Source organism: Hippocampus guttulatus, chromosome 1, assembly GCF_054856545.1.
Source record: "Hippocampus guttulatus isolate MCC_2025c chromosome 1, RoL_Hgut_1.0, whole genome shotgun sequence".
Taxonomy (NCBI): Eukaryota; Metazoa; Chordata; class Actinopteri; order Syngnathiformes; family Syngnathidae; genus Hippocampus; species Hippocampus guttulatus.
In genome coordinates, this window is record NC_141261.1 from 27,569,586 (window position 1) to 27,597,373 (window position 27,788).

The 27,788-nt window shown below is 43.0% G+C and overlaps 1 protein-coding gene across 2 annotated transcripts in view; it reads left to right on the top strand.

Annotated features, from left to right (window-relative positions):
- Positions 1–27,788, top strand: part of dock3 (dedicator of cytokinesis 3) — a 64,561-nt gene that overhangs the window by 17,934 nt on the left and 18,839 nt on the right. For both annotated transcript variants that reach the window (XM_086124239.1, XM_086124249.1), the window contains exons 5-33: positions 1,050–1,146; positions 5,540–5,688; positions 7,923–8,007; positions 9,444–9,485; positions 10,326–10,480; positions 10,554–10,635; positions 10,742–10,802; positions 11,101–11,248; positions 12,543–12,631; positions 16,795–16,920; positions 17,748–17,872; positions 17,992–18,154; positions 18,259–18,365; positions 19,482–19,653; positions 19,737–19,834; positions 20,699–20,782; positions 20,888–20,988; positions 21,073–21,154; positions 23,557–23,727; positions 24,264–24,456; positions 24,553–24,680; positions 25,190–25,336; positions 25,438–25,536; positions 25,627–25,721; positions 25,926–26,001; positions 26,076–26,176; positions 27,104–27,162; positions 27,289–27,437; positions 27,529–27,614. In XM_086124239.1, coding sequence (XP_085980365.1) covers positions 1,050–1,146; positions 5,540–5,688; positions 7,923–8,007; positions 9,444–9,485; positions 10,326–10,480; positions 10,554–10,635; positions 10,742–10,802; positions 11,101–11,248; positions 12,543–12,631; positions 16,795–16,920; positions 17,748–17,872; positions 17,992–18,154; positions 18,259–18,365; positions 19,482–19,653; positions 19,737–19,834; positions 20,699–20,782; positions 20,888–20,988; positions 21,073–21,154; positions 23,557–23,727; positions 24,264–24,456; positions 24,553–24,680; positions 25,190–25,336; positions 25,438–25,536; positions 25,627–25,721; positions 25,926–26,001; positions 26,076–26,176; positions 27,104–27,162; positions 27,289–27,437; positions 27,529–27,614 — 3,270 coding nt within the window. The remainder of the gene's footprint in view (positions 1–1,049; positions 1,147–5,539; positions 5,689–7,922; positions 8,008–9,443; positions 9,486–10,325; positions 10,481–10,553; positions 10,636–10,741; positions 10,803–11,100; positions 11,249–12,542; positions 12,632–16,794; positions 16,921–17,747; positions 17,873–17,991; positions 18,155–18,258; positions 18,366–19,481; positions 19,654–19,736; positions 19,835–20,698; positions 20,783–20,887; positions 20,989–21,072; positions 21,155–23,556; positions 23,728–24,263; positions 24,457–24,552; positions 24,681–25,189; positions 25,337–25,437; positions 25,537–25,626; positions 25,722–25,925; positions 26,002–26,075; positions 26,177–27,103; positions 27,163–27,288; positions 27,438–27,528; positions 27,615–27,788) is intronic.

The following is a 27,788-nucleotide window of genomic DNA, read 5'->3' on the forward strand; positions in this document are numbered from 1 at the left end:
TGTTCCAACTTTGAAATGTACATGATTCTACTTTTTCGCTCCAGGAGCTGCAATCTGGGAAGTCTGTTTTACTTTCTTGTGGAGTTAATGATGTGATGCATCTATTGCTTTTTCCGAAAGTGTTCCCTGCACTGATAATCACTTAGATTCATGGAGTGAGTGGCTTCCCCCTTGTCATGACAACAGTTGATGCACTGGCATGCTCCCTACATTTTGGTCTTGGTGCTGTGAGAGGGGCGCACATTGGTTGTCTCACCACAAAAAAGTTTCAGGTTCAAATCTCAGGCCATGCTTTCTTGAGTTGACATGTTCTCCTTTTGCTTGCGACTCTGTTTTACTCCAGAGTTATGACAAGAAAGATGTTCGGTTCACCTCCGTTGTGACGCTGCGTGAAAAAAGCAAATGGGTTCCAACCAAACCCACAACTTTTCACCTGGAAGCTGTGAATGCATAATTTGCAATTTTCAGTGTCCTGAAATACTTACAGTAAAGACTCATTTTAATACAAGCATCCATTGCAAAGATGGTACAGCACTTTATATGAAGGAGACTGGCTTTGCTCGCGAAGCTCCGCCTCTTTTAGCATTCACAAGTGCATCATTATCAGGTGTGAAATTGCGACGAGCACCCAATATCAGATTGTCATTTTAAGTGGTCATCAGTGCCTCTACTGGACAAAATTAGCAAAGAACACAGTTCCTTTTTTTTGAAAAATGGCAGCGACTGTATTTTTTGTGCATGGGTCGGACAGGACCCCCGAAGGTTCAGTTCTGGCTTATGAGCCATACCTTTGACACTCACGCTCTCCATTGTCAGTCCTTTGATTGACAGGCAATCAGGGCCGAGCCTAAAGATCTCATAAAACAGACGAAATTGTCATCACCTCCTGACCTGCACACGTGAATATTTTTGTGAGAATTTGATGACACACTCTCTGCGTCCCGGTGGTTTGACCAATTCCATTTCGGCTTGAATTACACTCATTCCTAAATGTGTTTTGTGGTGGTGTGTCTCATGCACCCTCGTCTTCATGCAAATGTTTATGTCAGGTTGTGTGAGACGGCGGTGCCCCTCGAGGACCCCATCATCACTGAGACCACCTCGACACTGCAGGAGTGGGGTGTCCTCTGGAAGCAACTCTATGTGGTGAGTAGCTCTTGATTCATGCTCACATTATCACAAATAGGACAACAAATTCCTCAGCCCTGGCACACACATAACGTCAATTGGGTGGATTTTGCCCCGATTTTGCCTTTTCTTGACCAACACCCGACAATCTTATGTCTTAGAAGATTGTCCTACAAGGTCATCTTCCTGTTTGAGTGTGTCAGAGTGTCTTGATAATATGGTCCAAAACCAGACCGCCCGACAATCTTATTAACTCTTTCATTCCACAAGACGTACCTGTACGTCTTTTTAAAATTAGGCCCCGCCTACCAAGAACGTACTTGTACGTCTAAGTCTTTTTTTGCGTCATCGAGAGGAGGAGGGTCTGATGCTATCTGTGAATGAGAATACGCCGTTTGCATTGTAAATCCTGTAAAAAAGCGACCAGTAGGTGGCAGTGGTGCCTCACGTGCTTGAAATGCATGCTTTTACAAAAAGCTCTTTTTCTCCGTTTTTTACACAGGAATCGCCATTTTCATGAAACGTAGCCATTTTGTAATGCCGATTGCTGGAGAATAGAAAAAGATAGAAACATTTTTTTTTTCTGATGAAAGAAGAGAGTCCAAACTTTATTTTGGTAGGGTCCATGTTTATATAGCATTAGAACCAAATATTCTGTGGGCCTTGCAAGATCAGTCAAAATCCAGTAAAACGCTGGGATTGAGGGGGTTGCTCCAGTGAAAATGGCTGGGATTGAATGAGTTAAATATTAGACGTGGCCAGTAGTTCTGACCAAAAAGCGACTGCATGGACTGTGATGGGAACGGAATGTAGCCAATCAAAGAAGTCCTCTAACCCAGTGGTCCCCAACCTTTTTGTGTCACGGACCAGTTACAGACAATTTTTCCATTGCTTTTGAATTGCCAGTTTTAAAGCACTGGTACTGACATCAACAAATATTGTAGAGAGATTAAACATTTTATGAACATAGATTTTTTCAAACAGTGTCATTGTCCTGCACAACAAATGTAGAATGAAAGAAAATAACAGAGCTAACTATTAAGAAATGGACCAATCAGGAATAGTAATTACACCTTATAATGTCAACATAACTTTTAAGTTACGCTCCTACATACGACGTTAGAATCATTGCTGCTTGCAAATGTGACTTTCCACTTGAATCATTTGAACAAGTAGCACCCAGGTAATCAACAGGTTTCTTGTGTTGCCTTGTTTTTGACGACTTACAATGTGCAACGGCTTCCTCCTGGAGATGCCGCTTGGGGAGGAACTTCTCCTATTAAAATAGCTTCAGCTTCGGAAGTCACGGCTGGCCATCAGCTCTGCGTATCGTCAATTTGATACTCTTACTTTCTGTACTTACTGCATCTTCTTCCATTGATTGGTGGATTCTGTTTATTTCGTCTTGTAAACCAATGTTAGCAGAGGGACTCGGATTGGCTAGAGTCGTACACACTTCTGCCACATCAGAAAATGTGTTCACAGCCGGCACATCTGTCTCTGTGTGGCCCGGTCCCAAATGGGCCGAGGCCCGGTACCTGTCCTTGGAATGGTGGTTGAGGAACCAGTTCTAACCAATGAACAAGAACGCGGCAGTAAATAAAATATATACCCATACCTGATTTCACTATTTGTCTCAAAGTAGTTTCCCCAGACAGTGCTGTACCTGAAATGATCCAAAGTTCACGAACAAGTTTGTATTTCAGGTGATCGAGTGGATTTTGAATCGAATGTACTTTGGCCTGGCAAATGTTTTCTTAGTGAGATCACGGGTGATCACATGAGCTTTCTGTCACAGAGGACTTGTTTCGGAGTGGTGCAAGACAATCTTCATGTGTGTGGTGCTTTGCATTAAGGCAGTGGTTCTCAATTATTTTCTGTCATGCCCCCCAAGGAAGAGGAAAACATCCCACTATTTGAGAAACACTGCATTAAGGTAATCGGAGCAGACCGCACACAATATGATCCGAACTGTTACATACCTGATTTTTCATCTTTATATGTGGGGTGGGGGGGGGGGGGGGGTGTCACTGATCAAGAATCTTTTAAAATCCGAAAAACACTCAAATGTAGCAGGCCTTCGCAATAATTGCCAGAGCGGATCTAAGATTGGTGAGCCTTTCTGGGGTGATTTGTAAGCACAACCATTTTTTTGTTGTTTCGCTTGCATCCGCCGGAGGGGTTTAACGGAAGAGGCTTTTCCAACACGCTGTTCCCCACGCACCCGATCCAACACACATTACCCGGACTCCTGTAAGAGATATTGCCTGAAAGTACAGTACACCTCATTTAGATCAGTCATGACTGTTGCCCTACTTTTTCTTAAGCTATCTATGTGGGACCAGAACTGGGTGCTGGACACAGATAATGGCCCACAGACCTGTCATATCCGATTTCATGCTCTGTCATTCAGGCCCTTGATTGATTTTGACCTGCTTCACTTACTTCCTGTGTCATCTTCAGTGACTGGGCAAAAGTGATTACTACAAACCTAAAGCATCCTGAATCCAGCTCCAGGGCAGGCGGAATGGGTTGAGGCTGAGAGGATACGTTGCTGGGCTGGCACTGATATTCTTTTAGTTTTTTAATTGTGAAAGTACATTTTTCTTTTCGGCGATAAAGGAACCCAACTGAAGGCATCACTACAGTGATTGAACATCCTCCGATGCTCGACGAATGTGCAGCATTTTTGATTTAAAGCAGGTGTGCCCATTGAGTCGTAGTAGACCGCGGACTGATCCCAAGGTGACCGCGAGGTGTGTAGGGAAAAGAAAAATGTCATGACAGGAAGTCAGTGTTGCCAACTTAGCGACTTTGACGCTATATTAGCGAGTACTGTGACCCTCTCGAGCGACTTTTTTCAAAAAAGTGAAAAGAAGTGATTTTCCTTTTTTCAAACTGTTGTGATGTTGACACTGGACTGGTAGAACTCTGGGGGTAGGCTCCTCGAAAAGTAGCCCTTAGGACAAAAAAGGTTGGGCACCCCTGATTTAACGGCACTTGTTTGGCTCATCTCCCATGTGACAAAGACCTTGCCGTCACAGTTGGTCAGTTTGTGAGATAATAATAGAATGTATCACAGATTGAATGTCGATAGACTTTATCTCATTGTTGCCAGTTTGAATTTGCTACATTAGCTTCAGCAATGGGCTAAAGATAACTTTGAAGAATGAACATAATTAGCCCTGCAGAAAAAAATGCCTTTAAGGGCTCATCAACCCCAAATAAAATCTTCGACCCTGGGCAGTCTTGGAGAACAAGCAGTGTATTATTTAAGCCTTTATAATAAAATATTGTTTCTGGTTTTTATTTCATGATTTTTTTTTTTACCGTATAAAATGGAACTGAATATTTAACATTTTACATTTTTAAATCTTGTTCAAGCCTTTCCTCATGGAAGGATTCAAACAGTGACAAGATCAGTGATGATTGATCAATTTTGAATTGTCTAAAACTCTCAATATTGAAAATCAAATATGAAAAAAAACAACCAGGGGTGGCCGAACACAGTCATGTAGTGGCCTGAGGCCACCAGGCCACTGTTAATGTAGAGCCCTGCGTGAGTATTGTGGCTTTGCTTAATCTTTGCATTGATGTATAAACAAAATGACCGAGTACTGCAGTTGTATCTTATCATTTGGGAGAACAGGGGCAAATTTATTTGCTTGTCCTCGGTCTGCAAAAAATTACCACCAGCAGGTCAACACTGGAAAGGAATATTTGTGTTTTAAACCTGTGGGCTGGAATCTCAGTGGGAACACACGGCCAGCGCGTTGATGTGACGCCTTTCTCCCTTCAGGGTTCCCAAACTGCTTTCACTCTCTCTCCACACGATGACGAGGAGGGATGCTGCTATGGAATGAGTGGAATGAGAGTCATCAGATCATTCAGACTGATAATGGGGATTCAATGTCCTCCTTTTGATATTAGGGCGTACTTTGTATCAAACCAGATATCGTGAAAATGCTCGATGGCCCCTAGAGACCATGTAGACTCTTCTCGCCGAAAAGAAGCTAAATGCTACATGCCTGCCAATTTTTTTTAGATTCAGTGCATCTGAAATTATGCATTAGGGGCAAGTGGAGCAGTGATTCACCAGATGCAGCAGATGGTTCTCTAGTGAAAATGCACATGAAGTTTTTTGGCTTGTGTTATGGATTTCATTTTTAATATGCAGAGTATAAATCATGTTAAAAGTCATGATTTTGCTGTTTTTAATTTAGTCTTTAATTTCTTTTGGTAGCCCTCTGCCTCAAGTTGCCCTGACAAACATTTGTCTTGCATTCATTTCAACCCTCTTGGCACCTGAAGAGGATTCCAGATAAACTGAATTGAATCCAAGGCTTTGTCGTAGTTCAATCAAAGATTTCCCTCGTGTGTACTAACCGAGACTTTTTGGCTGATTTCACAGAAACATAAGGTTGATCTGTTCCACAAGCTGCGTCACGTGATGAATGAACTCATCGACCTGCGTCGGCAGCTCATTCAGGGTCACCTCGCTCAGGACCAGACCCGTGAGATCAAGCGACACATCACTGTACGCCTTGACTGGGGCAATGAGTGAGTCTCACCTTCACTTAGGATATCATTATCACATATCTTAAAATTCAATAGATGCATAGATACATTATTCATCCTGTGAGGGAAATTAAATTTTCACAGCGGCAATATTCACAATCACACCAATAAAAAAGGAATCATCGCAGAAAAAAGTGTGTGTGTGGGGGGGGGGGGGGGTCATGGTGGCAGACGCACCATCGAGCTGGGTAATTAATCATAATATAATTATGAGTTCGATTTCAGCTTTCTCACATCATAAAAGCATAATAATCGAGAAAAACATTAATGTACTGTATATGCAAGTTCCTGCATTGTGCAAGCCCCCTGATTGTCCGGGTGTTACTTATAGCAAGCCTGCGATGCATGCACGTCTTTCCCCCGTGATCGTGCTTTAAAATGCTTATTGACGCTTCGATCAGAGTTTACTGTCAAATGAACACACGATAAAAAGAATTACACACATTTTATATTTAAGTCCAACATGGATTTGGTTTTAGAAACATTGCCGGTTTATTGCATGGCAGGAACAGCATGTTGGTCATTCCGGAATTGGGGGACATTTTGCCTTGAACATTTTTGGAAAAAAATGCTTTCCTCTTCTTCTACCATGCCAAAAAGGTTAAGATCGCAGGCTTGCGTGCATGTCGTGGGATGCATGTTCCATGAGTCAAAATTCTTGTTTCAATTTCAAATATTATGTTCATTAAAACAAACGTTCCCACGGTTTCAAGAGGCAGTCATGAAACAATGACTGTCAAAAAATGAAATTAAATCTAAAATTCATTTTAACAGTTATATTTGAGATTTGATTTGGTTATGGAGGTGTGGAGATGGTCGAAGATAAAAATGGTGCTTTAGGGCGTACTCCAAATTGGCTAGCTATTCTTACATATTATTATTCTTACTTTTTTTTTTTTTTTTTTTAGATTTGGTCTCAGGACAAGTAAATTTCCTCAAAAATTTCATGTTTTAATATTTTGTATGTGGATTATTTAAAATGTGAACTCAATGTCCTCAGATTCTGGAATGACCGTGTATTTATTTGTTCTATTTTTTGCTATTGTTTTAAGATATTATTACTATGCTTTTTCGGAATTCATTTTCTGGTAGTTCTTTCAAATTATATTTAAAGTTGGAGTTTCGGTCATTGAATAAATCGTTTTGACATCAATGAATAATCGTGTTTATGAATCATTATTTCAGTATCAATCAAAATACCCATAATGGTTTTGTTTCATAATTGGACACCTCCACATTACTGTGTTTCACTAGTTATTAAGCAACCCCAAATATGAAACACTTGAGCTCGTATACTTTGTACACCATAGTTAAGTTTATTATTGTAATTATATTGTTCATCTTCAAACTGACCGAGGAAGTTACGCTCACACTCCGCGATGAAGCATTAGTCATCTTAGTACATCGAGACTGATGAAGCATTTTCCTCACTGTCTGTCCAAACCCGTTTTCGAGTTGTGTTTGTAGACGAGCGCGTGTCAAGCAGATTCAAGTCAGGGCACTTCTCCCTGGAGGAGCTGGAAGGCCATATTCTGTCTGCTGCCACTTTTCAAATCTCACTGAGCAATGACAGACATCCATAACCCAAATAAAGACTCAAGTGGGGGGTGCATCTTGATGGAGGCGGAGCTCAATTTAGCAATGCTGGCATTCAGATTTGCCACATCTGAAAGGAGCGATACTTTGAAATGCATCTTTAGGTTTGGAAACATCCAAAATGTTGTCATCAAAGGAGCTAACTGTGGTCGTTAAGGTCAGTGCACTTCGTCACATTTTGGAAAATCTTCATTATGACTTGACAGCACGGTTTATCCAACTTTAAGATGACAACATGCTGCGTTATAGTGACACTCCATGACAAACAAGGCCCCTTTTCTGCGATAACAAGACAGCACGAAGTCACGATTTCTGTTCCTGATTGGTTGATTTTTTTCAGGTGCGGTGATTTGTTGTACAGCACACCCATGTTGCTTCGAGGGGGGTTATCATGATGTCTGCCAAGAATGTTGAGTCCACTGCTAATAAATAAAAAAAAAAACAGCTAAGAAAATCATTTGCTCGCAAACATATTTTGAACATGTGAAGGATGTATTTTTTACTTAGAATTGCTTTCTCTGAGTAACACAAAGTGTATTCACGTCCTTTGATCTGCGGCAAAAGTACCTCGGTCATTGCAATGTGACATTGCTTGACCGTCATTATTTCTCTCTCATCAGGCACCTTGGCATAGACCTTGTGCCCAGGAAAGAGTTTGAAATGGTGGACCCCGACCAGATCAGCATATCCGAGCTTTACAAACTGGTATGTTGTCCCGAATTATTCTTGAACCGTTCCATTCTACACAAACCCACCCCATGAATAAGTAAATGCAATAAATTAAATATGTGAATGAGTGCTCTCTAAATTATAAAGTATGCCCTTTGCCTGCAGAATGTATAGACTACGTCTGCAGCATTACTCTGTGCGTGAATGAAGACAGAGTTTACTGTATGTGATGTAGGCCGTGTAAATAAGTGGACCAAATATCAAATCATCCAGAAGAAGGTGACTCACGAGATGGGGCGCATTTGGCTGTTGGGACAGCCTCCTGTGACCTGTCCTGTATGCTCCTTGCACCACCATATTGAGAGTGTCCTTCACTTGCAGGCACGCGACTTTTGCAAGCCAGCAATGCAGATGTAATGTCAAGTGGCAGGAAAATACTACGGCTGAACCATTTTGAAAAAATGGTTCCCCTGACTCCTCAATATTCTGATTTCTATTTAATAAGTGAAATTTTTGAAGGTCCTCGTCCCGTGTATTTTTTTTTGTTTGTTTTGGTCTTAAAGGTTAGGCTTACACCAAAATAAAGGAAAGGGAACCATGAATTAATATGATGGAAATAATATGAAAGCCACTGAATTTATCTACTTCAATTAATCTAACACACACACACACACGCACACACGTACGCACAGCCCCCCCCCCCCTCTCTCTCTCTCTCTCTCTCTCTCTCTCTCTATATATATATATATATATATATATATATATCTCAGCGAATAGGGGGCGGGACTATTTGTTACCACACACACACACACACACATACACACACACATGAGCCTTACAGTTGGGAACAAAACAAAGTCGTTTAATTTCTTTTAACTTGCTGCCTTTGTGATTTAATAATGGCGTTGTACTACAATGTCTTCTTTGAACCTGATTAATTGTACAGGACTAGAAGATACTCAAATAAATTGTTTGCTTTCTCAAAAGCTACCAAGCGATTTATGTTAAATGGGGTACAAGATATTGGCTATCCAGTATCAGGTTAAAGAATGGACTAATAACTTTCTTATATTTTTTTGGCAAACTATTTATCACCTGCATGCCCCATCAAGAAAGTTTGCAGTTTGTCCTTGTGAAAAATGTACTTAATGAGCACAAGCTTGTTTTTGGCAGTACTCAATGCTCTGGCACCTTTTCAGGTAGGGGAGAGAGAGAGGCGCTCTTTTTGGCTGCTGTGACGTGTGTGGGCGATAGCGGCATTGTCCTCGTCCCTCCCACACGTCGCTTCTTTTAGCGCTCGCTGCCACTCGGCGCCGTACGTAGGTGACGAACGTCCCAGTTCAAATATAGGCAAAAGCCATGAGCTCGTGCTTGTCTGGAACTGCGATGAGGGAAATAAGTTCAAAGCTTTTACGGGAGGAGACAATGCCTTTCTTGGTCTCGCTTGTGACCTTCACTCTTTTTACTTTTAGCATGTATCCAGCAGACACTGTGGTCAGCAAAGCACAAACCAGGTAAACGCAACTCAACATTTTTTTTTCATTTGTTGTCCAGCGACAATAGAGGGCCATTTGTGATCGAGTTTTTAAGGCAAGTGGTGCCGTCGGAGCCGTTACTCGGTGGATGTTTTTAGCTGAAACTTGTCAGCCAATCTGACCACGGGTTCCTTGAGTCGCAGACCAAACGAAAGGGCCGAGATGTCCTGAAAAGTGATCAAGGTTTCCGATTTTACTCTAATCTGAAGGTGTTTCCGAAGGCCATTTTTGCGACACTCCGGAACCCTTCGTCTGATTATTCAAATTCTTGGTGTGTTGGACTCAAGCTCAAGTGGCCATGCCAGCCAGGCTCATCCCTTTGACAGACTTGTTCTTGTCACATTTCTACTTTGAGTGTCGAATGAATGACTGTAGAAAGATTCAAAGCTGCCCTGGCAACCTTCCATTTTTTTCTTGGAGCACCCCCGCTTCACGTATATGCTGTTTACGCCGATGGGGATCACTTGGAGTGTAAACAGCGTGTCATTACAAATAACAGTGCAGTAGAGTGTGGACTGGAGTGGACAGCAACTCGACTCAACAGCTGTAATTTAGATCAGCGCCCAAATGTACGGCGTCACAGCTACCTTTGCTTGAAATCCATCTCTATGAGGGATGCGTAATTCATTCAGGAAATCCAGGAACATATCCAAAAATGACCCTCTTGCAATGTTCAAACATCAAAAACTGCTTCTGCCTCCACATCAAAATGTCATGAGCCCCTCCTCTATTGATCGCCAATCGACTGGAGCAGCACTGAATACAGAGTTTGACTTTACTCGCAGTAGTTGTTCCCTGAGTTTCTCCTTTTCTTGCCAGGCCGATAACGTGAGACAACGCCACGGCGACAGTTGCCGTGTCCCGGTGTCACACCACCTCTTCATCAATCTGAAGAGCTTCACTTACAACAGTATCAGCGAGGACGCTGACGTCTTCTTTTCCCTGTATGACACCCGAGAGGCCAAACAGATCAGGTAGACGTACGCCTCTGGCACATGACCGGATGAGTGCAATGAACACGGATCAGTAAACGTGATGTCTTTGCAGTGAAAAGTTCATGGTGAAACTCAACAAAAATGGAGGACCAAAGAATCCCGAGAAGGTTGATCGTCTTTGTGCTCTCTTCACGGTAACGCTTTCCCCTTTCCACCCATTCCATTCAATTCAATTCAAGAGGCTTAGAAGCAACCGTGAATGTTTTGTTTTCACTCTGACTTTTCCATGTTGCTCTGCAGGACCTAAGCAGTAAAGACTTGAAGAGAGACCTGTACATTGTGGCACATGTCATGAGAACTGGTACGGTATTAACCGTGTGTTAGGGCTGCTCAGTTCAACACATTTTAATCGGGATCATCGTTTTGGCTGCCATTATTCAATGAACTTTTCTGCATATCGTTTAAAAATACAGATGTTTTCCCTGACATTATGAAAAACTTGAATTCATAATCGTGACTATAATATTGATCAAAATATTTGGGAGCGTTTGTTAATCATTTTGGCCATGATTGCGCTACCCAACCATGTATGCAATTATATTTATTAGTGTCCTCGCAGTGAAGTTCTTTATTTTTTATTTTTTTGTGGCTTTCCCCAGGTCGTATGCTTCTGAACGACTCAAAGAAAGGCCCACCTCATGTGATGTACCGACGACCGTATGGCTGCGCTGTTCTTGCTATGAGTGACGTTTTCCACACCATCACTGACCTCAAAGAGGAGAAGGACTTTGTGCTCAAAGTTTATACGTGAGTCTCGCAGCACAACACACACACACACACACACACACACTTGTACGTGAACACCATTTCCAATTTCTGAACAGTCTTGGCATTGCCGCGGAAGACCTAGAATTTGGTGCTATTTCTCGCACCACATAAACGTCATTGTCTCTGTGCCTCAGGTATCTTTGTTTGTTCCCCAAAGTGGATGAGACATTCCACAATGCAATGCAAAAGCTGCACTGCATTGTGAGAGGCTTTGGCCATTTTGGGCTAGTAGGAAAGACACCGCACAGTAATTGCTCACATACTCGCTGTTATTTGCTCATCATAAATGGGTTTTCACCTGTTTCTATATTGCACATTTATTTTTAACTACACATCGATCGGAATGAGGTAAATACAGCATTGTAATGCAGCTGAAAGGGAATGATTACATTTCCATTCGTTTCTATGGGAAATATGACCTCGTGTGTGAATGTTTCGGAATGAATGTTGAGAACGGGGTGACGGAACGAATCAAGTTTGTGACCCGAGGTTCCATTGTGCAATGTATTGTTTCTTTAACATTTTTTGGGGTTTAGTAGTTCCCCGTTATGACTCCGGTGCATTTCCACAATTCTGCACTACACAGTTCTCAGCCTCTTTTTATGTTTTCAGCAATTATCTTCAAATATTAATCATGTATTTCCAACCAAATCTCTGTTTTCGCTGGTTGGCAGGGTCTTCAAGAAAGACAAAGGCGAGGCACCCTGCACAGATCGCTGAGCTTGTGTGCCAATCAAAATGATAAAAACAGCTCAGCATTTTTCAGTTTCTCAACTGTGACAATATGCCTGCTCTCGGGCAGAGGTCACTGAGACGCGCTATATCAGTAACGTGGTTGCGTTTCAGGGGATTTTGTTTGGAACAAAGGTCTCCAGAACAAAGAGCTGTTTTAGTGGACCCCTCTGCTAAGGCAACGGGTCCTTGCTTTTAAAACGCAAGCCGTGATTCAATGCTGTGCTGCCTCCAAACTGTCGGCTCCTATAAGGCTCCTTTCTATGCGTTTCCCCATGTCTTTCCCGGGGGCCTACAGGCCCACAGTAATGAAAAAGACTGGTCGAGAGCTGGCTGTCAGCTTTGCTTAGTGCTCGTGAGCGTTGGGGCTGACGTGCTACTTGATAGCAACTCCCCCATGCTGCTACCTTTTCTCCAGGAGGAAATCAGCTCAGGGACACATGCTGTTTGTGCAGTTCCCATGTGCACAATTCCTCCTCGCCCATCTGTTCCGCTAATGGCTTTGCTGCCAACTGCCCTACCTGCCTGTTTTTCTCTCCAGATGTAACAACGAAAACGAGTGGTACCAGGTCCATGAAAACATCATCCGCAAGTCCAACACCAAATACTCGGCTCCCAGCACCAATTACGGTAAACGCCACGCTTCTGAGTATGCATTGCCTCCATTGGAGATGCCATCACTGTTTTTGCAACATATGGTGTGATCTTCACCATGTGTTTTTTCTAAACCACATTATGAGTCATTTATACCTCCCTCTGTCACTAGTTGAAATTTAGTTAAAACAATGACAGCTGGGATGTACCCGTGCCGGTTTTTTTTTTCAGATCGAATAGAAGGACTTACATATTAATACTCACTAATTCCAAGGGTTGATACTTGATAATATCGCAAAGTTTTGCAGCTGTGATGAAAATGTGTTTTATTGCTATTACGTATGTTTTTTTCAAACATGGAATACGTTTTACTCGGATATAAAACTCCTGAGAGAGTTACTGACGTTTTAACATTCAACAGTTATGTGGTGTCTCTGTCTAAACATGGGGAGCACGATGTAAAAGTTCATACTTTAGATGAGAGATGATGAAGAACGTCGTCTTTGAACATGCCATGTCACGTCTGTGTGTTAACTAGAAAATAACATTGAGTCAAGTTACATTTTCTAATATTTATATCGCCCTTAATCACAATAACTTCTCCGAGATATTCACATGCCGACGGTTGACATCCCTTGATCTTTCCCCCCCAGCAGGTCAAAGAAAAACTCAAAACCCCCCATCAGAAACCTTGGCCGCGGATGGGGGAATCCCCATTCCAAGATGACCCGGCTGCAATGGGTGCTGATTGGGCAACATTTAACACGGGGGTCGGCAACACGCGGCTCCAGAGCCGCGTGCGGCTTTTAGCGACATCTAGTGGCTCCCTGGAGCTTTATAAAAAATGTTTGAAAGTGGATTTTGATAGTAGGCTAATATAGCTCAAATAGATATAGATACATGTTGCAGCTCCGAAAAAGGAGAGCTGTGGTGGTGTTTTTTTTTAAACGTACATTTTATTTATGCTTTTAACAGTCTCGACAAACACAGACACGTCTGCGTCCGACTCCGTGCCTTCTCTCTTCTCGTTCGACTCAAGAGGCGTACAAAGACAGCCTCAGAAAAACGGAAATTAATGATCACTTCACTGACACTAAGAAAAGCGAAAATAATACACCAAAAGAAAAAAATCAAGCGAGGAAATTACAAAATAAATTATATGGGGGCGTTTGTGAACACACAACAAAGGAATGAATAACATTAACAATTCTGAGACATTCCAGTCTCCTACATACACACAGCATGTGTTTCCTTCATTGTAAGTTTTATAGAAGGCTTTTATTTTTTTGCGGCTCCAGACATATTTGTTTTTGGGGTTTTTTTGTCCTATATGGCTCTTTCAACATTTTGGGTTGCCGACCCCTGATTTAACACAATATAGGTGCTATCCAATGTTAGTCAGAAAAATCTAAGAGTTCACTGAATAAGATGAAGTACTGCAGGAAGACGCTTTTGGAGAGGTGGGTCCTCCTTAAAACCCGGCCCGGTTGGTCAATGAGGAAATCTCCATAGCATTGCTTCCAAGGAGGTTGTCCACACCAGATCTTGTCCAGATCAATTGGAGCAGAATCTTTTATGTGTTGTGTTATTTTTGTTATTTTGACTTCAAAATGGCGCAGCGTGAGTGGCTGCCTTTCCAGCAGCTCCTATATTTTGTTGTTCTACTTCTTCCTTTCATAACTTTGCTGCTGTGAATCGGGAATTTCTCCATTGCGAGGCTAATAAAGGTTTTCCTATCCTAATTGGATCACCATTACCTACGCTGCTTTCCAAGCCGAGGAGATGGGGGCACGAGAAAGCGAAAGAATGGAGGTTCAACTAAATGAAAAAGTCACAAAAAAGTTGAGTTTTAAACATTTCTTCGAAGGTAGCGGCTCTAATATCCATGACTAAAGCGTTCCAGAACAAAAAGCTCAAGAACCTGCAGACCTCTTTTTGGCTCTCGTGATCACATGAACAAAGTTTTTGGGATGGCAACATATGGACATAGGAAGGTGCTAAACTGTGTAATATTTTATGAAAAAGTCCCAAAACCTTGAAATTGCATCTCTAGTCAACTGGGAGCCAATGCAAGTTGGTTAATGTCAGGCCATGAATTACAGGGTGCATGTAAGAATTAAAACCAAGAAAGTACTGAGCCTGAAATACCAAAACAGTCATGAAGTCATTCTAATACGTTATGATCGACGGTGTCAGTGCTAAGCTAGAGTAATAATAGTATTGATGAGCTGTCGGAGTCCATGGCTAGTGGAAGATCAATGATCATTAGTCACTTTGGCAAGTGTTGTCTCAATAGAGTCTAAATCCTCTAAATCCTGACTGGGGAAATTCAAGTAGATTGTTTGCGGCCTTGTAATTTTTTGTTACGATATTTTTTTTTCAATAATTCTCACAATAACATTTGAAATTGGCCGATAATTACATAGACTCTCCGGGTTGCTTATGTCACTGTCGAATAGCAGTGGTCTTAAAAGCTGCTGCTCGGATGCTACATGAGAGTGATAAATTAATAATATTTAAGATGGAGCGGCCTAAAATCGTAAACAATTCTTAACATAGTTCACAAGTTCAACCAAGTGAGTTATCTGTTTTGCCCCATTTCCCAGTTGTGTGAGATTTTCAAGAGATACTTTTGTAAAGTGAGCGAGGACTGTTAGACATTTGTCAGCCTTGATGCCCCTTTTAACACCATTCACAGCAGCAATCGGCTGGGTTTTTGGACCGGTGTCCATAATGAGCTGAGTCTTCTGAATCAAAAATTGCATTGAATCTTTGAGATGAATGGCGGGAGCTACTGGAAGTTGCGTTAGCATTACCATATAAGCATTGCCATCAAATAAGTATTTCGGGTTGTTTTTATTGAGACCGATTATTCTGGAGAAATAATTCATTTTAGCTAAAATGAGAACTTCTTTATGTTTCAGCAAGCTATCACACCATGCCTGATGGAAGACTTTGAGTTTAGTCACACGCCATTTGAGCTCAAGCTTCCTATATGATTGTAAAAGTTTGCGGGATTCATCAGTAAACCATAGAGTAAGCCTCTTTGGACAGGTTTTAAGTGTTCATGGTGCTAGAGTCGAGGACATTCAACAGAACAGCATTAAAATAATTTGTGAGATTATCACCAATGAACGGAAGCAGTTGCCACAGGCACTTAGCTCAGAGTGCGCAATAGTAGTTGAAGAACTAATATGCGGCTGCTTTAGATGTGATTGTGGTGAGGATGATGACAATGAGCCAAGACTTCAAATTTTATATGGTAATGGTCAGACATAGCAGTGGTAGACAATCATCTGTGGTTGCTCAGCCTCGGGTTCGTACCTTATCTAAAGTATTACTATTTTTATGCATTGCTTCACCTCTTATGTGTGAAAGCAAAAGTATCAATTATTGTCTCAAACGCAGCGGTAAGTGGTTCCGAGGAGAAGATTCATATGAATATTAAAGTCACCTATGAGAATAGTTTTCGTGTGAATCGCCAAGTCAGCCACAAGTTCAGAAAATTCATCGAAAAAAATCAGAGTAAGGGCCAGGGGGATGGAACCAAACTGCAAGATAAAACGACAATGAGGCTGTGGGTCGAATTTCAAAGAGGCTGTCAGAGCATATTTGCAAATAAGGGCTACAGCCCCGCCCTGCTTGTGAAGACGTTGCCCGTTGCTCACCCCCCGGAGCTCGAGAAACGTGTTGCCTGCCCAATAGTCTGCCGTAGCCACTCGTGGAGTTCATTTATTTTGCTGGGCATGATTTGCAGTCTGCAGTATCGCCGTGTATTGTCGAAGATGAAAAGTTTTGTTCGTGTTATTCATAGAATAATTCAGCCACACAGATCTCTTACTGTGCTCGTAATGCCCATTTGATAACAAGAGCTGCAGCAAACAGATAAGCTCCTCAGTGCCCTCCCCGACGAACTTGCCTCTCACAGTAACATACGATTCACTCAAATCTGTCAGCATTTGCGGGCACTGCCAATATTTCCTTCCTTGCGTTATTGCAAGATCTTTCTCAGCCTGCTTCGTCTTGTCTCCTTGATCTCATCTCATGTGTCTATTCACCCTTCTGTCTGTCATGTCCTCCCCCTCACTCTGACTAATGTCCTTTAAATAACCCTCTGTCCTCCCTTCTCTGCCCCCACTTATCTTCTATCCCTCTGCTTCCCTACTTCCACTTCTTCCCACAACCCACTTTGCTCTCAGGCCTCATCATTTCTCTGCAGCTGTTGAGGGGCGAGCTGGAGCAGATCAGACGGGAGAACCAAGCTGTGTTCAACCGAGCCCTGGCACTCACGCGCAAACTGGGTTTTCCAGATGTCATCATGCCAGGTAAGGATCCCAAAGAGCAGTGGATGTATACTGGGCACAGAGATTCATCGAGCAGGCTGGAGACCAGAAGAGGAGGGCAGTGGAAGGTCGAAGATCAGTTTACACAGGATGCTGATGACAGAGGAGAGGAAAAGATGAGGAGGGGGAAGGAAGCACCGTGAATGAATGGAAACAGGAGAGGACCATACAGTAGGAACACAATATTGACAAAATATTTGGTCATACTTTTTGAACAATTATTTAATCAATCTTGTCTAAATACCATAGACCCCCCCCCCCCCCACTTCCAAAATATGGCATTTGGGGTAAATGTGCCAACAGCTGTGTAAAGACCTTTTTCTGTTCCACCATGTGCACCAAGCATTTATAAAAGCCTTGCTGGATGAGTTTGGTGTGGATTACTTGAGAGCCATGTATCTCAAGGTGCCATTGCACAATGACATGATGATTATGATCGCGCTTGTGTTCCCTAGTGTTGTAATTTGTACTAGATTCTTGTGTGTCCCAATGAAAGAAATGAATCTTGCATCTCAAGGCACCGCTGAATATCTATACAGTACTGAATATCTATTTTTGTGACGCACCTCACATGACCGTCAAGTCCTTTCACCGGTTGGCCCAAAATACTTCTCACCTTACCCCGTCTTGTGATTCATGCCCCAATGCAAGGCACTTAAATACGAACAACTCGTATAAGTATCATATTGTCCCGCATTGGCACTCCAAGTAAACATTGCATTGCAATTGACGTTTTCAATTTGCACGGTTCCGTAATCTGTAACCTTTAGCTCATTGTGTCATTTTTCTCTCCGTTTTAATCCTCACAGGTGACATTCGCAATGACTTATACTTGACCCTGGAGCGAGGCGAGTTCGAGCGGGGTGGCAAGAGCGTCCAGAAGAACATCGAAGTGACGCTCTATGTCCTCTACGCCGACGGGGACACTCTCAAAGTACGGCGCGTGTTAAATGTGATTCATTCAGCAGATTTCCATTCCATTAGTCATGGCAAGTACGTTAGTTCTCCCTCAGCATCCACTCATTACTTGCCATATGCCTCCTTCTTTTGCAGGACTGCATCAGTTTGGGCAGTGGGGAGCCCAACATGACTGACTATCGCTCCTTTGTCCTCTACCACAACAACAGTCCTCGTTGGAGTGAGATGGTCAAACTTCCCATTCCCATAGATCGCTTCCGAGGCTCCCACCTGCGCTTCGAGTTCAGACACTGCTCCAGTGAGTCAACCTCGATGGGCCAGTGGCGGCCGTCGCTCTTTTCATGGGCCTCATTAGGCCAGAGTGGTTTATGAAGCATGTTGCTGACACCTATGTCATTTCAGCGAAAGACAAAGGGGAGAAAAAACTTTTTGGCTTTGCTTTCACTCCCCTTATGAGAGAGGATGGGACCACGCTGTCGGACGAGAGCCATGAGTTGTATGTCTACAAGGTGAGGTCCCGTCCAACGGAAAGCAGCCGCAAGAAACGCATCATGTTTTCCACCCGGTTTTCTCATTAGATTGTGAAATAACCAAGGCTTCTCAAACGACCTAAGTCAGGATCAAATTCTCTAGTCAAACAATTTACAGCTCAAACCAGATGCGCGTTAACAACACCTGATGAATTTTGCATGCTAGCATCCATCCATCTAGCCATTCATCTTCTAGCTGTAGCCTATCCCAGATGACTTTGAGCAAGAGGCGGGAGATACCAATGACTGGTCGCCAGTCAATTACCGGCATGTGTGGACACACAACCAATTGCGCTCACACCCATCCATCCACTCTGATCCGCTTGTCCACACAAGGGTCGCTGGCCAGTCACACTCGCATTCACTTCAGTTTTATTTTGAGATGGGAGAGTCCCGCTAACATGTATCGCTCTTGGGCTGATACTGGCCTTAATTTAAGGTATTGGCTAAAGAATTTAAAAAAATACAAATCCGACATTGAGTAAATCCTCCCCAGCAGTAGTTGCCGCTATACTGTGACAGTTTGACACTTCGGCGAATCATGATCTGAGTCAGAAAGAGTGAATACTGTGAGTACTGGTATTGGTCTGAACACAAATCGCTAGTTTTATTTATATCACACCAAATGACAAAAGAAATTGTCTTAGGGTTGTGAACGCAATGGAGCAGATCTAAAATCACACGGCTCACTTACTAAAAGATCCTCCTCTCACATGAACGAGCAAAAGGCGACCAAGGTGATTCGGTTTCTGGTTTGATTCGTAACGTCAGAAAATCGGCAGAAAGTATTGATAATTTTTGTCAAAGTTAAAGCTGATGTTCTCAAATGTTGTATTTGGATTTAACTCAAAGATCATCAGTCTGAAATCTGAGAATATTTCAGCGCAGCGCTGATATTTACAAACGGTTTGCTTGTTTGTTTGAAACAGAAGTAAACCAAAACTTGACTTTGTAAAGTGTGTCCAGAGGGCATTGCTTTGTGCCACTCGTTTAGTTATCGAGCTTTGGCAAGTTGTTGTAATGCGTCACTTCCTCGGTGCTTGTGTGGGAGACCTTTTTCCTTAGAACGCCTCTTGTCTGTCTGGCTGTCTGCAGTGTGATGAAAGCGCCACCTTTAGTAACCAGGGCCTGTACCTCAGCCTGCCCTGCTGCAAGGAGGATTTCAACAGTTGTCCCAACCTGCCAGCGAATCTGCCTTTCCAGAGGAGCCCAAAAGAAACCTTTTGGGTTTCCACCATACTCTGCTCCACCAAACTCACGCAGAATGGTAAACATTGCTTGCTCTGTTCTGTATGACCCAGTATTTTTTTTGAAGTTTTTCAGTTGAATTTGGTTGTGTACTGCTCTTAGTGGACCTGTTGGCCCTTCTGAATTGGAAGACCCACCCAGACAGGGTTCTGGACATCCTCGGTCGACTGCGTCAGATTAGCGGAGAGGAACTTGTCAAGGTCAGCGCTGTCAAATATATTCATTACCTGCTAAAGTCGTAAGCAATTTGGCCTCTGCAAAGCTGTAGAGTGTATTAATTGAGTTTGACACACATTTTCTACGGTATTAACCTTCAGCAGCTCTGGCATTTCATCTTATTGGGCCAATATTAAATATGACTTCACTAATTGTGCACGTCATGATTAAAAAGCGAGAGAATTGGACACAGTCGACTAATTGGCCTCAGCTGCATTATCTTTTTTTTCCTTTTTTTTTTGTAGAAGGAAGAGCCCTATTGATATAAGAGATGTGACGTAAGATGTTTGGGGTGAATGAAGTGAAAGCTTAATTGTCAACTGACCTTTAATGCTTTTGTCTCCTATAGATCCAATCAATGACCTTACAATACATTAGACAAAGCGGTAAAACACCTTCATGTGCTGTGCAAGTTTTTCATTGCTCAGGCATTGTTGCTCAACACACACACACACACACACACACATCAAATACAGATGGAAATAAAATATAATACATACAAATCGTCCTCCCTTCAATGTCTATTCGGCAAGCCTCCTCGCTGCCCATCTTCAAAACCCTCCTCAAAACTCACTGGTATTCTTTGGCATTCGACTCAGCATGACTTAGAGTTGTTCTTGGTTTTACTGTTCGGTGCTTTCTACCGTCTTTATTACCGATTTGTTTTACTGTTTATTGTATATGTTAAATTGCTCCATGTACAGCACTTTGTATGCAGCGATGGCTGTTCGAAAGTGCTCTATAAATACAGTTGAGTTGAGTTGAGTCTATATTGTTGCTCACCCTTCCAGTATTTTCCATGTACAGAACTGGCTGTGCGAGAGAGTTTGTCCTTTTTATTCCTACAGTTCCTTCGAGATCTCCTGGATACGCTCTTCTGTCTTTTAGATGACAACACAGATAAATATGGACCTCTAGTTTTCCAGTCTCTGGTAGGACAATTACAGCAAGACAAGTCCAATGTCATAATTTTACAATTATTTCTCTTTACCGTCACGCATGGATAATTCTGTCATCTACGTTCACGTGTGTTTCAGGTATTTATTATCAACTTGCTCAGGGACAGCCGTTTCTACCACTTCCGCCCCGTAATGGACTCTTACATTCAAAACCACTTTGCTGGAGCTTTGGCATACAAGTACAGACACCTTTGCTACCTCCTCTTTAATAAGTCATTCATCGGAACAAAGTTGACAACATGATTCTAACAATGTGCTTGCAGGGAGCTTATTCGATGCCTGAAGTGGTACATGGATCGCTCGGCTGAAGTCGTTCGACAAGATCACATCCAGGAAGCCATGAGGGTAAAGGTTATACTATGCTACCTGATGTGGTTCACTGGAGGACTCGATTTTCGCAGCCGGCGCATGCGGAAATACTGGCGTGTTTTCGTACTGGTGCAAGCCTCGCTGTGCTCGTTTCAGAATTTGGCTGACCGTTCCGCACCAAGCTGGGTGTTCCACTATTGCGAGGGTGTGTCCTTTGACAAGCGTGCATCTGACAATTTGATGGGAGAAAGTCATCTCAACTTAAGCCAAACTTTACGCCTGCTGGGACCTCTTTGAAGTCTGGCGCAGTATGCGGACTGCTGATTTCATGGGATTTTGGTGAATTTGACCGGGGCACAGACTCTCAAATTTAGAGGTTTTAGTAGAGTGGCGGTGCCCATTACGTCGATCATGATCGGCTGGTCGAGAGCCAAGGGAGTGTGGATGGATCCCATTGCATTAATTCAATCAGTGCCAGCTCTCCCAGTTTTATGCTATTGCTGCCTATCAACGGCAGTGAATGAATTAAAAAAAAAGAGATGCCTACCGATTGTCTGTGATGACATTTCCCACTTAATTGCTGTACAGCGTGTCCAATCACACGCCTGTCGCATGCTTCACTGTGCATGCGTATCTCTGACTCTAGCTCTAGCAAACTAGGAAGTTGCCTTATTAGTCCCCAATTGTTTCGTGTATTCTAAACCTTAAACGGGGGTCGAGTGGTTAGCGCGTCGACCTCACAGTGCAGAGGTACCGGGTTCAATTCCAGCTCCGGCCTTCCTGTGTGGAGTTTGCATGTTCTCCCCGGGCCTGCGTGGGTTTTCTCCGGGAACTCCGGTTTCCTCCCACATTCCCAAAACATGCGTGGCAGGTTAATGGAAAACTCTAAATTGTCCCTAGGTGTGAGTGTGAGCGCAGATGGTTTTTCGTCGCTGTGTGCCCTGCGATTGGCTGGCAACCAGTTCAGGGTGTGCCCCCCCGCCTACTGCCTGAAGACAGCTGGGATGGGCTCCAGCACGCCCCGCGACCCTTGTGAGGATAAGTGCATCAGAAAATGGATGGATGGATAGAATTCCGGGTCCAAGTAAGCCAAGCATTTCCATTTAGTGTGGAAAGATTTAGACTGTGCCAGCCACGAAAATGAGAGCTCAAGAGAGTCTTTCTTGAGCTGTGAATTGTATGGAAACAGGAAATGGTCAAAGAAAATAGCTTCATAAGGTGTAATGCGATACCTCTGGAAGTGAGTTTGCTCGGATCATTGGGGCACACAAACCCCTCCACCATGGTCATGGTGGGGATGAAAGTATCACTAAAGGGGGTTATGTGATATCCGAGGGACAATCGAACAAACTGTGACGGAGCTTAACTAACTCCTATGCCTTGTCTTTTGAAACTATTCATTGTTTCTTACTTCCACGTACATCAGGGAGAATAAGAGAGAATATACTGACATCACAAAGAGAGGAGTCATTTGGTTTCCAATCATACTGGCGCCGCACTCTGCCCGTACTTTCTGTCTCTTGGCGTCCAGGGAAATATGTGTGGAGCTTCATACCTTTGTCGTTTCGAGTGCGACAGCCGAGCATGTGCCCATTTTTTGCAAAAGGTTTTCAAAGCGTTGAAATATTCAGGAAAATGAATAGAATTCCACACCACTGAAAGCGAGTGAAGAGCTGCAAAATGGCGCTTGGAAAATCACGTGACTGCTTACAGCCAATCCGCATCTGTAGTGGTAATAAGCGGCAAGAACATAAATTGGCCAGACTCTGTATATCCAACGCTGTGCAGGCGGAGATACTATTCATTCAAAGGTCTCAGTTCATCTAAGCACCCAGCAATCGGTGAATTTCCGCCAAGTAGAGGTTCATATATAATAAATGAATACAGATTTACACATAAGCGGTTCCAGCGCCTCTAAACACTTGCTAATCTTCATAAATTCAACTTTTAAAATGCAAAATGAAGACTAAATACAAAGCTGAAGATGTTACGGTCACAAATGAAAATATGCGATAGAGTGAATCCGCAATAACCGACCCGCGAAGTAGCTAAATACTGTACTGTATTAGCACTGCGAGATACAGCAGATGCTAATTGGCTTTGTCATTAAGCTCGCAGACTGAAAGTTGGATGTTGTTGTTTTATGACACAAAGTGCAATTCTCCTTGATGTCAATGTTAAATTCATGTTTAATTTGACAGTAAACCTTCGCTGGGAGTGGCACAAAACAGCTTTCTGACTTCTTTTTTTTTTTTTTATGGACCGTTCACTATCTGCTGAAGTGCTGCTTGTTGTGAACTGCTTGCAAGGCAAAATATCAGCCAAACTACGGCTCTCATCTCAAGAAATATTCAAGTCACTCATATCTCTCTTTTTTTTTTTCCCAGATGATGTCAAGATGATTTGCTTGGAAATTGTCTGTTCACTTCCTCCCTTAGGCTCTAGAGTACCTGTTCAAATTCATCGTCCAGTCCAGAATTCTGTATGCACGGGCCACCTGCGGGATGGAAGAGGAGCAGTTCCGAGCGAGCATCCAGGAGCTCTTTCAGTCCATCCGCTTTGTGCTGAGCCTCGACAGCCGCAGCTCAGAGAACCTGGTCTTCACGCAGGTCTGAATGGAGGCCGGCGTCGCTGTCTGTGTGCAGACCTTACCTTCTCTTTGGAAGTCTTGTTTATCATCGTTTACATTTTTCCATTTGTTCACTCACTCCCAGTTTACATTGACGTTTCATTTCTTTAATTTTGTGTTGTTTCATTTTTTTAAAATTGTTTTCTGTTTCATTCTGTGCATTGTCCTATTTTGCCCCTCTCTTGGCTTGATCTTGGAGGGGTGTGACCCGCTGCATGTCTCTGTGGTAACGCTCCAGGTCTGTCGTCAGTCTCAGTAAGTCACAACATGATGCCTTGGTCCCACAACTATCAGACATGGTCTGCCATTGAGGTTTATCTTCGCCGCCCGTTCTCCTGTTTTGACACTAAAGACCGGAGTAGACATAAAGTGACGGCTTGTTTTAACATCTTAGAGAACCGGAGTATAAATAACTGTCACACAGCCCTTGTAACAGAGGAATGTTTGACATCTCTGTGTCATCTCTTGAGTTTTTGAAGTGTTTGAACATCGTCCTTTTCTTTATTTGTCTACTAGGCGGCTTTGCTGAACAGCTTCCCTGATATCTTTGATGAGCTGCTGCAGATGTTTACGGTTCAGGAAGTGGCCGAATACGTCCGCGGAACCCTCGGAAGTATGCCCAGCACTGTTGACATTGGCCAGTCGATGGATGTTGTCAAACTGCAGTCGATTGCGCGCACCGTTGAAAGCCGTCTCTTCTTCTTTCCTGGTGAGGATTTGTCTGTAAGAATTCCCAATGATGACATCGCAGTCCACCGATGCATTTGAATTCAGTTGCATCCTCTTTCTGTGGCGTTTCCTTCAGAGTCTCGAAGCATTTTGCTACCAGTTGTTCTGCACCACATTCATTTGCACTTGCGCCAGCAGAGAGAGCTCCTTATCTGTTCTGGAATCCTTGGCAGCATCTTTTCCATCATCAAAAGCAGTTCTATGGTATGGTGCATTGTCAAGCAAACAGTCGGGCTATCCTTTTCAGTCAGATTCAGCCGTCAAACAATTTAGCTGTCTTGGCAGTGGTTCTCAAATACTCCCTACAAGTTACAGAAATATAAAGTACTCAATGGAAGTTACTTTTATGTGCTTCAATTGAAATTCCTCTTATACTCTTAAATCTGCAAAATGCTCCCTGAGCGTGATCTAAATACTCAAGATGTATTCATAAGTCACCCTAAATGCTCCTAAATATGCTTATAGGAAAATAAGTCTACTTTAGTAATGATCAAAAAAAGCTTTACACGTAAAAAAAATAAATTAAACTATGCCTGAATGAATTTTTGAAAAACAACAATTCAAAGTGACGAAATAAGTCATTTCTTCCTGTACCACTAGAGGGAGCATGCCTAACTCCAGTGGTACTCGGACCACACTTTGAGAATCACTGTTCTCGAATGTGAGCGGTGTCTTTTCAGATTGCATTATTGTCTTAACTCGTCCACCCTCAGGAGTCGTCTGTTCAGGAGGAAGTGGAGATGATGGTGGAGAGCCTCTTGGACGTGTTGCTCCAGACTCTGCTGTCAATCATGAGCAAGTCTCACTCTGTGGAGACAACCAGAGGACAACGCTGCCCCCAGTGCACTGCAGAGATCACGGTAAGTACAATAAACCCTTCCCATGTGTGAATGAAACCATTTTCTTTTTGTGCATTTCAAGGACCCTACCAAACCGTGATGTGTAATTTTCTCTCCTCTAGGGGGAGTACGTGTCCTGTCTCCTTTCTCTGCTCCGACAGATGACAGAGATCCACTTTCATCATCTGCTCAACAACTTCCACAGCAAGGAGGAGCTCAAAGTGAGGAAACCGCATAAATATCTGAAATCTTTTCCCCTGAAGCATTCTTGCCTCAGCCCTAAACTCCATGCTACACATGTTCATCTCAAGGAGTTCCTGTTAAAGATTTTCTGCGTATTCCGCAACCTGATGAAACTGACAATCTTCCCTCGAGATTGGAGCGTCATGAGACTTCTCACCAGTCAGTGAGTCTGACTTCTTCCTTTGTGACGTGCAGTCATTGTGCCATTGATGGTTCAGGGACACGGGCTGCTATTAGATGAGACTCTCTTCAAATTCCTCTGTTGTGAAGGTTACACTTGTGCTGCCATCCCTGTCATCTATTTTTGGTAGCTACCTTTTTGATTTTTGCAGGGCTGACAGTGACATGCTTGCTTTGTTTTCCGCAGCATCATCGTTGTGACAACGCAGCTTCTTTCCCCGGCGCTGCACAAGAACTTTTCCGAGGCCGATTTTGATTTCAAGGTGCGTCTGTCTCAATACACCCAAACATCTGTTCCATTTCCATGATGTGCATGGTCTTTGTTTTCCTTTGTTAGGTGTGGAACTCCTTTTTCAGCCTGACCGTGCTCTACATCAATCAGCCCAGTCTACAGCTGGAGGCGCTTGGGCCCGCCAAGAGAAAGAAAGTTCTGGACAAGTAAGCAAATTCCATGTAGTTTGCAGCCTTTCCAATTGCATACGGATCAATAATACAGTGACGTGCCTTTGGTGTCCTCATCACAATCAAGGCCGATTCATACTTTCTGCGTAAATATTGTCAGCAAATGACCCATTTGCGATGAAGACAACGCGCCACCAACTTTTGTGACGATGAAAAACATCCTCAGCGGCGCCTGCTTTGCACTGCGCTTCTGTGAAGAGATGCGCTGGTGTGCCCGTTCATATGATTCTCATTTAAAGGTATAAAGTACCACCTCGATGTAACGGACGCGGAATTACATATTTAACGGACAGAAAATACTTTCCAGTCCAGTCAAAACACCCCTTTGGACAAGAACTAGCCAATTCAGTTAGTTTCAGAATTGGCAACAGTTGGCGGAGAACAAGCAAAGACCGGTCCATGAGTTTTCGGGTTAAAGATCACATTATTATACAGTAGATGAGAGCGGCCCCACAATCATACCTATGTGTCGGTCAGGTTGGTCGGGGCAACTTTCCTATCAAAGGACATACATGGCGGATATCTTAGCAGGGTGAATGTCCCATCAAAGGTAATGGTCATTTTGGATTATATTTGGGTGTCTTTCGGCCAAGGCCACGAAAAAAGTGAAGTATTAGGCAAATCATCCCAAACATATTGTTGTCGATGTTGATGCCCCCCCCCCCCCATTCCAGGATGCCCCTTCAAAAATTGCCGTTTTACATGTCCACTCTGCTATCATTGCATTTTTAAAAATGTGTGGAAATTTGATTAATATGCATTTATGTGTCATAACATCTACTTAACACGATGACTATGAAATTGAATGGAAAATGTTAGAAAATTGGAAAGTCTCTAAAGCACCTTTTGATGAAATCGACCCATACACCCGTATGTTGATGATGTTCTCATCCCTTTCTGCAGGTATGGAGACATGAGGGTACTGATGGCGTATGAGCTCTTCAGCATGTGGCAAAAATTAGGTTTGACTCATACCGTATATCATTCCCATCATAAACGCACATCACGATGCAGCTCTAACTCACAACAAAAGATATAGGACAGCTTTTATTTATTTATTTATATAAATTATTTTTTATTTTATTTAGGTGACAACAAACCCCACTTCATCCCAGGAATGATGGGTCCCTTCCTGGGAGTCACCCTGGTCCCTCAGACTGAAGTTCGAAACATCATGATTCCAATTTTCCATGATATGATGGACTGGGAGCAGAGGAAAAATGGAAACTTCAAACAGGTCATCATGCCGTTTTTCATTGCCGCAGTTGTCTAGTCATAGCAAACCAACCCACACGATTTGCTGGATTGCGCCTGTGTGTTGTTTGTAGGTGGAGGCGGAACTGATGGATAAGCTGGACAGCATGGTGTCGGATGGCAAAGGCGACGATAATCACAGGGAGCTCTTCAGCCTTTTGTAAGCGTCAACCTTGCTTTATCACTTTCAATATTTTCGTAAAGGTCATCCAACAAACGTATCCATATTTTTTTTTCTCCACGTTTCATGTTTCGTGGACCATCACCCGCTGTAGCTGTTTGCTATGGATCTACTTTTGCCCTCGCTGATTTGTTGGTTTGCTCTCTGCCTCTG